The sequence below is a fragment of the Biomphalaria glabrata genome, chromosome 1, assembly GCF_947242115.1.
Source record: "Biomphalaria glabrata chromosome 1, xgBioGlab47.1, whole genome shotgun sequence".
Lineage (NCBI taxonomy): Eukaryota > Metazoa > Mollusca > Gastropoda > Planorbidae > Biomphalaria > Biomphalaria glabrata.
The window spans coordinates 63,480,045-63,492,729 of NC_074711.1; the positions used below are offsets into that span (position 1 = coordinate 63,480,045).

The 12,685-nt window shown below is 35.1% G+C and overlaps 1 protein-coding gene across 4 annotated transcripts in view; it reads right to left on the reverse strand.

Annotated features, from left to right (window-relative positions):
• The window catches only part of LOC106072557 (DNA replication complex GINS protein SLD5-like), a 53,464-nt gene that overhangs the window by 31,370 nt on the left and 9,409 nt on the right, over positions 1–12,685 (reverse strand). For all 4 annotated transcript variants that reach the window (XM_056007380.1, XM_056007372.1, XM_056007393.1 and 1 more), the window contains one exon: positions 11,574–11,662. In XM_056007380.1, coding sequence (XP_055863355.1) covers positions 11,574–11,662 — 89 coding nt within the window. The remainder of the gene's footprint in view (positions 1–11,573; positions 11,663–12,685) is intronic.

Here is a 12,685-nt window from a genome sequence, read left to right on the forward strand (position 1 = left end):
TTCAGTCCAAATGGTAATCGTTTCCATTTGTATCTACCAAAAGGGGTTATCATTGCTGTCAAATTAGATGACGCTGTGTCTAGTCTGACATGCCAGAAAGCTTCTTGCACATCCAATTTGCTGAATATTTTGGCATCGTTCAAATCTGTCAATATGTCATCTAAAGTAGCAAGATTATAGAATTCCCTTAGTAAAACTTTATTCAGGACTTGTGGATCTATGCAGATCCTAATTTTTCCATTAGCTTTTTCCACAATTGCCATCTGACTCACCCACTCTCTAGGCTCTATCACTGGTTCTATGATTCCTCTCTGCACTAGGGTCTTTAACTCCTCCTTAACTCTTTCTTGTAAAGCAATAGGGATCTTTCTACACGGCAGAACCTTGGGCTTAATGCTGCTATCAATCTTTAAAGACACTTCTCCTAAGTCACCCAAATCACCAGTAAACTTTGGACTATAGTCTTCTTCTTGGTTATTCACTACTGATGCTATGAACCTATCTTTATTGACTTTGATTAACTTCATTCTTGTTAAAGTTTCATGACCTAGAAGGCATGCTAGATTATTTGGTACAACTATATATTCCACCTCAAATGTTTCGTTAGTTTTCTCATTTCTCGTCGTTAGAGTGGCTTTCCCTATGGGTCTCATTTCAGTCTTATTCCACATTAGTAATCTTTGCGTTGCCTTTTCTATCTGATTCTTATTTACGTATTTTTCCTGGATGGTATTTACATCAGCTCCACTATCCATTTGAAACCTTACACGGTGACCATTTACTGTCATAACTGCTGTCATCCTTTTCATTTTGTGGTTCTCCAAAGACATCACCAATTCATTTTTTACCATCATGACATCATCTCTTGTGTCCAACTGTAGCTGTCTTTCATCGTTAGACATATCATCTGACACCTGCTGAATTTTCTTTTTGCACATCACAGCAAAATGATGTCTGCCCTTGCATGTTAGGCACATTTTACCCCATGCAGGGCACTTTTCTTTAATGTATTCGTGAATCCTTCCACAATACCTGCATTTACCTTTCTGAATGTTTGTTCTTGAAGGTGTTGATACTTTCTCAATGATTGGAGGGTCGGCTTGTATTTGTCTCAACTGTTTGTTGGCGGTCTCGTATGCTCTGCAAATATCTCTGCACCTTTCCAATGTGAGACTACTATCTTGTAGCAATTTCATTTTGAGGCATTCATGTCTAATACCAAGAACTACTCTGTCTCTAATCAAGCTATCTTCCAGGCGTTCAAAACTACACGTTTTTGCTAGTCTTCTCAGATTTGTTATGTACTTTTCAATGTCCTCGCCTTCTTGCTGTTCACGCGTATTGAACACATAGCGCTCATAAGTTTCATTCGTTTTTCCAATGCAAAAACTTTCAAATTTGTTCACTATTTCTTCCATCTTTCTTTCTTTTCCCTTCTCAATTTCAAGACCATCATATATGTCCATCGCTTTTGTTCCTATAATTGTTAGAAAGGTGGCCACTCTGACCTCCTCTGATTCTTCCGACAATTTAATGGCTAACTCATAGTTTCGCCAGCTCCGGTGAAACTTTTGCCAATTAGCGGCCATGTTTCCTTCTACCTCGAGCGGCTCGGGTACAGGAAGGAAATTTCTAGCTGCCATTGCACGGCGTAGCCTTGAATTGTTGTCTATTTATTATTGCAAACAATTAACCTTTATATACTGATTAATGATTACCTCTGATCATTAATATACCGCTGCCACCATGTTAATTATGATCTAGGTTCACAGTCAGCAATAAACAAACAACAACCATTAGTGTCATGGCGGAAAATGATACTTTATTATATTGAACGCGTGCACCTTTGCGCACCATATCAACAAAACGAAATAATTTTTAGTACGCGATTCATGAATGAATATAGATCTAGGCCTATCTTAACTCGGCTTCGCAGCTTTTGTAAACGAATGCAGTCTATTAAAAATGCTTTAGAAAACCAAATTTGAACGTTTATTTGTTCAAAATATGAAATGAATGGACTATAATTAGTATGTTCATGTGTTAAAGTATAAAACTATCTGTGCTAAGAGAAGTTTTATCATCTTAGAGTTAAATTAGAGTTTTAGATCTAGGGATGGGATTATAAAGTAAACAATTAAACGAATTAATTTTTAGTACGCGATTCATTACGGTATTCTCTAATGAAAGAATGTTCGCCAGGAAATCTGTAGTCACAGATATAACGAACTAATAAATGCAAAAATTGCTTTTGAAACACAAAATTGAAGGTTAATTTTATTATATAATGAAATCAATGGATCTTCTTTTGTATTTTCATGTGTCAAAGTAAAAAACTATCTGCGCAAAGTGTATTTCTTAAAATTAGATCTAGGTCTAAATCCTTTCGATCTTTTCTCATGTCAACATTGTAGACATGACCTAGATCCATAAAATACTATAGCTGTAATAGAGTCGGACAACTTTATTTTTTTTTTAGGGTATTAAGTTTGTTTTAGGGCTACAATACATACACTAAGGTCTAAGTTGGTACCCAAGAAACATTCCTGCCAAGTTTTATCAAGATTGGTCAAGCGGTTTTGATGTCTATAAGTAACATACATACACCTCACATTCTACTTTATAGTATAGATGGGTTTTCTATTGTTATAGCTACCAACTATTTTCCGATAACGTAATTAACAAACAATGCCCATAGTATATACACAATATTATACATATACTAAATGAGGACAAGAATTAGTAGATAGTGTTTTTGTTAACTCCGAACATGTATGTAGTTGATTGCAAAAGCCACACGACCCTTTGGCGCTGGATCAAACGGCAGGACTTCTTCCAGAGGCCATAAATAAAAGATTGGTAATAGAAGTACTATAGGGTTGTGTTTTTTGACGGCTTGTATTTGATAGCTTCTAATAGCCATTGTTTTAAAAATTCGGAAACCTGCTTTAGAAAGGTGTAGCCTACCTATATACCTGCTTTAGAAAGGTGTAGCCTACCTATATACCTGCTTTAGAAAGGTGTAGCCTACCTATATACCAGCTTTAGAAAGATGTAGCCTACCTATATACCTGCTTTAGAAAGATGTAGCCTACCTATATACCTGCTTTAGAAAGATGTAGCCTACCTATATACCTGCTTTAGAAAGGTGTAGCCTACCTATATACCTGCTTTAGAAAGGTGTAGCCTACCTATATACCTGCTTTAGAAAGATGTAGCCTACCTATATACCTGCTTTAGAAAGGTGTAGCCTACCTATATACCTGCTTTAGAAAGATGTAGCCTACTATATACCTGCTTTAGAAAGGTGTAGCCTACCTATATACCTGCTTTAGAAAGGTGTAGCCTACCTATATACCTGCTTTAGAAAGATGTAGCCTACCTATATACTTGCTTTAGAAAGGTGTAGCCTACCTATATACCTGCTTTAGAAAGATGTAGCCTACCTATATACCTGCTTTAGAAAGGTGTAGCCTACCTATATACCTGCTTTAGAAAGATGTAGCCTACCTATATACCTGCTTTAGAAATATGTAGCCTACCTATATACCTGCTTTAGAAAGATGTAGCCTACCTATATACCTGCTTTAGAAAGGTGTAGCCTACCTATATACCTGCTTTAGAAAGATGTAGCCTACTTATATACCTGCTTTAGAAAGATGTAGCCTACCTATATACCTGCTTTAGAAAGATGTAGCCTACCTATATACCTGCTTTAGAAAGATGTAGCCTACCTATATACCTGCTTTAGAAAGATGTAGCCTACCTATATACCTGCTTTAGAAAGGTGTAGCCTACCTATATACCTGCTTTAGAAAGGTGTAGCCTACCTATATACCTGCTTTAGAAAGGTGTAGCCTACCTATATACCTGCTTTAGAAAGGTGTAGCCTACCTATATACCTGCTTTAGAAAGATGTAGCCTACCTATATACCTGCTTTAGAAAGATGTAGCCTACCTATATACCTGCTTTAGAAAGGTGTAGCCTACCTATATACCTGCTTTAGAAAGGTGTAGCCTACCTATATACCTGCTTTAGAAAGGTGTAGCCTACCTATATACTTGCTTTAGAAAGGTGTAGCCTACCTATATACCTGCTTTAGAAAGATGTAGCCTACCTATATACCTGCTTTAGAAAGATGTAGCCTACCTATATACCTGCTTTAGAAAGATGTAGCCTACCTATATACCTGCTTTAGAAAGATGTAGCCTACCTATATACCTGCTTTAGAAAGGTGTAGCCTACCTATATACATGCTTTAGAAAGATGTAGCCTACCTATATACCTGCTTTAGAAATATGTAGCCTACCTATATACCTGCTTTAGAAAGATGTAGCCTACCTATATACCTGCTTTAGAAAGGTGTAACCTACCTATATACCTGCTTTAGAAAGATGTAGCCTACCTATATACCTGCTTTAGAAAGATGTAGCCTACCTATATACCTGCTTTAGAAAGATGTAGCCTACCTATATACCTGCTTTAGAAAGATGTAGCCTACCTATATACCTGCTTTAGAAAGGTGTAGCCTACCTATATACCTGCTTTAGAAAGGTGTAGCCTACCTATATACCTGCTTTAGAAAGGTATAGCCTACCTATATACCTGCTTTACAAAGGTGTAGCCTACCTATATACCTGCTTTAGAAAGGTGTAGCCTACCTATATACCTGCTTTAGAAAGATGTAGCCTACCTATATACTTGCTTTAGAAAGATGTAGCCTACCTATATACCTGCTTTAGAAAGATGTAGCCTACCTATATAACTGCTTTAGAAAGATGTAGCCTACCTATATACCTGCTTTAGAAAGATGTAGCCTACCTATATACCTGCTTTAGAAAGATGTAGCCTACCTATATACCTGCTTTAGAAAGGTGTAGCCTACCTATATACCTGCTTTAGAAAGATGTAGCCTACCTATATACCTGCTTTAGAAAGATGTAGCCTACCTATATACCTGCTTTAGAAAGGTGTAGCCTACCTATATACCTGCTTTACAAAGGTGTAGCCTACCTATATACCTGCTTTAGAAAGGTGTAGCCTACCTATATACCTGCTTTAGAAAGGTGTAGCCTACCTATATACCTGCTTTAGAAAGATGTAGCCTACCTATATACCTGCTTTAGAAAGGTGTAGCCTACCTATATACCTGCTTTAGAAAGATGTAGCCTACCTATATACCTGTTTTAGAAAGATGTAGCCTACCTATATACCTGTTTTAGAAAGATGTAGCCTACCTATATACCTGCTTTAGAAAGGTGTAGCCTACCTATATACCTGCTTTGCTTACTAAACAGATGACGTTTTTTTTTTTTTGTTTTTTTATACTACTTATAAGGTAAAAAAAATTCTACATGGTTTTATTGATTTTCTTTCGAACAGTTTAGATCCTTAGGATGCTAATGCAACTATTGAAGTGTATGAAAGGTCAACATTTTAACAAATTCTTAATCTTATGTATAAAAACATAGCATTACAAAAATCAGCACGCAATAACTCATCTGGCCGCTACCGTGACAAAATCCTGGTAATAACATAAAGCGTGACGTCAAACGACAGAATATAAATAGCTGTTTAGGCAGTGTCTTGTCAGAGTTGGAAGAAGTGAATGCCCTTTACAATGACTGACTTTATAAATGTGTACATCGAATGTAGTTGTACAATCTTAGAATCTTAGTTGGGAGCTTGACACATGAAATAAAAGAGAGAGATCTTTGCATTGTAATGTTTTTACTTTCTATATGGGAAACCTTTTTATTTCACTTTAAAATCATTAGTACAGACACAAGGAAAAAGGTGTGTGTGTATGTGTGTGTAGGGGATGTATTAATGATTAAATAAGCAGAATTAACATAAATCTAAATCATTATATGTATATATTTTGAATTTTGCTTATTGTATTGGGGGTGGGGGGTGACCGATCATTTCATACTTAGTCACTTCATCCCCCGTCATTTCATCCGCAATGAAATATTTTTTCTTAGTTATTGTGTAATTATGCTGTTAAGGCTTTGCCTTGAAGCACTCATTTCATCTTATTTATAAATGTGCTTATTTAAAATACTTTTTGATATTTTTGACATGTAGTGTCCCCCCTACTCTCTTCATACTTGTTGAGAAAGGAAAGAATATATCTCAATAAGTAGATATATATATAGATCTCAATAAGTAGATATACTGTAATGCGGAGTTTTTGAGTTTTGAATTTTTTGGCGCATCGTTATATATTAGTTTGTTGTAGGGATGTCAATATTATCCTGCGCATATTGCCTCATGTCATGATCAAAGGCCAAGGTGTGGTGGAAGTAGTGGACATCTTTTGAAAGATGAGAACGATTAGAATACTTATGATCTTGTCGCTGATAACTTATCTCCTGGAGGCCATCTTTCACTTTATTTGTCAATCGTTCTTTCACTTCAAAAAAGAAGATGATTACGTCCTACGCGTCATGCATTTAGTCATGCATATTAACCAATGACTTAAATTCTGCCAAGTCACTGGTTTTCCTGGCTAGCTCAGGCAACCCATTCCATGCTCTAATAGCACTAGGGAAGAAGGAGTATTTGTACAAATTTGTCCTAGCATATGGGACGAGGAATGTGCCTTTATCTTTGTGTCTTTCAGAGTATTTTATTAAATTTTGTTTTTGTATTTGAAGATTATGGTTCAGTGTTTTATGTATTATTGCTACTTTACTTTTGAGCCTTCTGTCCTGAAGGCTTTCTAAATTTAGTGATTTTACTAAAGGTGTTACTCTAGTCAAATGTGAATATTCGTTTGTTATGAATCGCACTGCTCTATTTTGTGTCTGTTCTAGTTTCTTAATGTTTTCTTGAGTTGAGGGGTCCCAAACAGAGGATGCATATTCTATTATTGGCCTAACCAAGGTTAAATAACATTTTAGTTTTATGTTCTTATTTGATTTATAGAAATTTCTTTTAATAAATCCTAATGCTTTGTTTGATTTTTTTGTAGTTTCATCAATATGTGGATTCCATGACAGTTTTTCATTTATTATAACACCTAGGTATTTTGCGTTTTTAGTCTGTGTTACTGGTTTGCCATGAATAAGATAAGTGGAATTAATTTGTTTTAGTTTTTTTGTTACTCTTAACAACTGACATTTTTCTGGGTGGAAAGACATGCTCCAATTTGATTCCCATTTCTGTAATTCATCTAATTCTCTTTGTAAAATATCTGTGTCTTGTGTTGTTTTTATTGTTCTATATATTATGCAATCGTCTGCAAATAATCTGACTTTTGTTCCTGAAGTAATGCAATTTGGTAAATCATTGTGCGGCTATGTGCGACACTAAATTTAGGTAAAAAGGTCACAAATTTCGATTTTCAGTTTTAACCTAATTTAAATAGCCCCACCATTTCTGGACATAAAAATATCATTTTCATGATTGACAAATAATTACTTTTTTTTTTTTTATTTTTTTTTGTAAGGTATCTACAGCTGTCTCTTTTCCAATTTTGTTTCTTTTTTTTTTTTTTGATTTTCTCAAAATACTATTTTTATTCACTTTTTTACTACTCCTTCACTAATTCTGCATAGAATTCCACCAAACTTGTCCTGCTTATTACTTACACCACGTACAACAACTTCTTGCTTACATTTTCTAAGTCTGAATTAATATTTTGTCTTTATTGCAATAAAATACTTGAAAAATGAAAAAAAAAATGTTTTTCTATATCAAGGTTAGAAAAAAAATTATAAAAAAAAGGTTTATTATATTTAGAAACTAAATGCTAGAAAATGTTCTGGTATGATTGATTTACACATTGTATATTTTTGTTTGGCAATAGCTTAAATAGTTTTAGAGCCTTAGCAATTTAAAAACGATAAACAAATATCCAATATGGCGGCCGTTGCCATGACAACCATTATAAGAAAACAATTTTAACCACATTTTTTTTTAATGGTTATTCATAGGGATTATACATATAAAGTTTAGAGTAATTTGATCAATAAATAAAAAAAAAAGGTGTCAAGTGTCCCACATAGCCTTAAATATAAGCGTGCCATTTCAGACCCTGATAAAAAATTGTATTTATTCTAATAAACGCTAACTTCAAGCAATACGCAACACTGGTCAAGAAATTACAAATGAATCGTCTTCTGTACCTACTAGCAGTAGCCTAAGTCTTCTGTACCTACTAGCAGTAGCCTATCTTACTGATTTCAATTAACACGCAAAAACAATTTTACATTAGCTCTATATCTATGGATGTTTATTTTTTTTAATATTTTAATAATTCTATTCTTATTTATTAATGCTAATTCTTTTCGTCATGTAAATAAAAATAAATATATGAAATATTGTTAATTTCATACTTTTTACAATTATTATTTAATGGATTAGAGGATGAAATGACCAGCGGATGAAATGACCAGTGGATGAAGTGACCAGCGGATGAAATGACCAGGGGATGAAGTGACCGGGGATGAAGAAGACCGGGCATGATGTGACCTGGGATGAAATGACCGGAAAGCACTGGGGGAAGCTCTGAACTCCGAAAGCTAGGTGTACAAGACATTTGTTTTCCTAACACTGAGTTTGTGTAATGGGTGGGGATGGCCTTGCAAGAGAGGACATTCTTAAAGCACCAACCCACGGCACAAATCCGAGATCAATGAAAACTAGTATAAATCCTTGGAAGACTCCGACAAAGCCCGAGGTGTCTGGCAGCATATGCGTCAATCGAGACAATCCACGGTGGCGGGAAAACATTTTAAAATGTTGGACAGAACATCGTCTTATAGGAGCATACCTGTTGTCATTGACGTATGGTGTGGATAACCCTTAAGAGGTCGTAGTGGATGGGCTCCACCAGTCTGTCTATTCACACATCAAGATTTGACACAGAGATTACATAACCAAGAGATCACTTTCCAATACAAAGATCTAAACATTGCTCCGAACACAGCAGAAGCGTCAGTATTTAGATTGGCTAGAAAAATCAATCATACTTACGTCTACTTGCTCTCTCACTCTATTTCTTTCTCTCGGAAAAAAGACTTAGATCTCTCTTATTAAGAATGTTAAAAATTGTTTATTTATTTGGACTGCGTCTAAAAGGAAGTGGCAATGACCTAAGGCATATTAAGAATATGTAGACTTAGGGGAACAAATTGCTTTAAAATACGTAATTCGTGATATGTTTGTAATGAAGACCTCGGCCTTTTGGGGGAAATACGGAAAATAAAATACAAAGCTTGCGTTTTTTTTTTTTGTTTTTTTTTGCTAATAGCGGTCCCAAGCTTGCGATTCTGTCAAAACCGTGCTTAGTGAGCATCTAGGAGGTTTCTAAAATCTTTTACATGTTTCGGATGTTCCTTCAGAGTTGAAGATAGTTTACTTCCTAGTCCAAACCTTCCGCAATACGACGGGGGATGGGAGCGGGCAGGGTTTGAGCCCAGGACCATCGATAAATCCGAACGACAGTCCAGCGCACAAACCGCACGACCAGGTAGTTAGAAATTTCATGCAGATAGGTACGCTGATGGTACGGTAGTTCTGAAAGATTTGTAAATTGCCTTTCTTTGGAAGAGTGATGATTAGTGATTGGTTCCAGGACTTGGGCTATTCACCTGATCGCCAGATCTTACTTCTAATCTTTAAAATGTGTTTATCATGGTTTAGAAGTTCACCTGAAATGTTGTCCACTCCGTCTGATTTTCCCCTTTTCAGTGCTTGCCCCGATGATGCTATTTCCAAGCGAAGAATAGGATATTTCTCAATGTTGGACACTGCAGGGACTTTTAGTAACACGCGATCTCCTGGGACTTAATATCAAGTCGACTCTATATAGTTAAAGGCATCACCCTTCAACATCACCATCACGCTCCTACATCAACACAAGATGACGAGGCAGTGGAAGAGCTTTATGAACAATCACAAGAAGTGGTCAAAGAAAAAAGGACATCCTTGTTGTACAAGGTAAGAAGCGACTCCTACCAAACCTCAAAAGGGACATATAAAAGTGACATACGGAAGATACAGTAACCTCACAAGTAACAAACGAAGGTCTGCAACTTCTAGAATTTGCGAAATACAACAACCTCTTGCTGGCTAACACATTAAGTTAGCCACGAAAAATTGCGAATAAGCAAGCGGCACAGTCCCGACGTTCTCCGCAACCAGATCAACTATATCATGGTGCGGAACTGAAATGACAGTAAGAAAGTGTACTCACTGGTAAAGAACCTCACAACGTCAAAGCATGGAAGAACTAACACAATACAAGGCAAAAACAATTCATCAATGATTATAAACAACAAAAACACAAAATCCCTCCACCCCTCTTAAAAATAGTCCTACATAAACACTTTAACAATTCTTTGGTCCCTAAGTTCAGGATGTAGAAGTTATGTACTTATTAAATCTTCTTTCACACTTCAATAATTTAATTCACACTATCACACACACATATTTTATCTAACACTGTGATGTGCTATGTTAAAAAAAATTAATTCGTTTATTAAAGTGAAATATCATTACTATGGATCATGTTTACACCATCATTATAATTAAAAATGAAAGGAAAGAGACAATGACTTTCATCATTTTGTTCACAAAAACACCAAAGTGGGCTTTTTGGCATATTTTGAAAAAACAGAAGAATTATTTTGTATTTTGTTTTTAAAATAATAAAAACAAAATTCCATTTCGAAATATGATTGTTTGGTTTATATTTAGTTTGAAACTGAATGTGGAAAGTGCTAGGTAAATTCAAAGTCCATGATAATAATAAATGGATAAAACATCAAATTATTTTAAAGAGTTAAATTGAGTCAGGGTTTGGCTTTTATTTAAAATGTAAAGTAAAGTTCCCATTTCAGACCTTGTGGTAGATGATGTAAAGGTCATCTGTTTCAGTGTCTGAGCGGTAAAGTGCTTGGTTTCCAAACTGAGCCCAAGAGCTCTAATGGGTACCTAACATTATCTGGGGAAAAGTAAAGGCAGTTGGTCATTGTGCTGGCCAAATGACACTCTGGTTAACCGTAGGCTACAGAAACAGATGACCTTTGGGTTTTATCTCCATATAGATACATTAGAAACATTTGAAATTGATACATGCAGACAAAAAGTTTAGCATTTTTGGTTTTGGCCGATAAACTGAGGGTCTCAAATTGAATGCTACTGTGAGAGGAACATTGGGAAAATTTGATTTATTACAAATTAAACTTAGATCTGGTTATATTCTATGTACATAAATTTTGCACTATACTAACTTTTTTTTTCAAAACAGGCCTATTGGGCTGGCAACATAAACTGTTATTTAGCAGATGAATTTAGAAATAAGTGATTATTAGAATTTAACAAAAGTAGGTCTCGGGAATAATTGGTTTTACAAGACTGTCAAAACTTTCAAATTGTTGATTTACCAGGTTAAAAAACTTTACATAAATTCATATACAATGTACAAAAAATAATAAATCTTTATTTAATATATAATTTGTGTATGTCCCCTTTAACAAAAAAACTATACCATATAAAGCCAAGAATGGTTAAATAAATGTGGGAGTGAAGGCTATAATTCTTTAACTATCTTTAAACTTACCTATTTCTTTAGCATTTGGAGTTGCAGCTTTCAATGGCATATGATCCAATGCAGTATTTGTTAAATGAGTCATTACACTGTTACAATATCTAAAAAATATAATTTATGGAAGGGAAGTAATTCTTTTTTTTTCAAAGTAGACAAAAAATGTTTTCAGTTATCTTTACATATTTTGTCATATTTTTTTAGGCAAGATAAGGTAACCTTCCAAAAATTCTATTAGGGAATCTGGGTGCCATTGTTTATCCCCATTATCCCATTTGACCATTGGGAAAGATTTCTCCCAGCAGACAGGTGTGGACTAGGAGCTCTACACATCTAATCCTGCCTATAGATTCCACAATGGCAGTGTCCATTACAACCCCTGGCACATAATTCTTCGGTCCTCAGGACCCGCTAAGGTTATCAGATATCCTTCTTTAGGTGGGACAGTCCCACCTTTGACTGACTGCCCCACTATTCATAAAATGTGCAGGGGGTGTCCTATGTTTCACTTTTATGTAAAAAGTTTATAAAAAAATAAACCTTTTATCCAAATCTAAACTCTATAAAAAAATCTTTAGATTATCGCTGATTGATTGATAATTTCAAGTAACAGACATTCTACATTTTCTTCACAATCCTTATGCTGCCCATAAAGTACACAATGCAATAAAAACTGCTGCTGCAGTATCTTCTTATCTTATACCTTACAGATATTACTTCAAAAAAGAAGATGATTACGTCCTACACGTTCTTCATTTAGTCATGCATGTATAGAAACAATATGTATCAAAATATATGATTAAATCAGAGATGTTGATTATTGTCTCTAACGTCTGTTTTGGAGAGACTACTTATATTTTATCCTGCTTTGAAATCATATTTCTTTTCTCAAGAGAAATGCTCCGTCATAAGTCAAAAGCGTCTTTGAATACCTGTGTGCTGAATTGTGGCTACATTTTCTACACATCATTGCAGCAATATTCCATAAAACAATTTTGCTTTTTGAGGGACAGTTGTCTCCAATTATCTTTAGCCATAGACTAAATGATTTAGAAATACATAGAAAGAAGCACAAAAAGGTTCCTCCTAATGAAGTAAGCACTCAACTTTCTATTTTAGAAGATGAT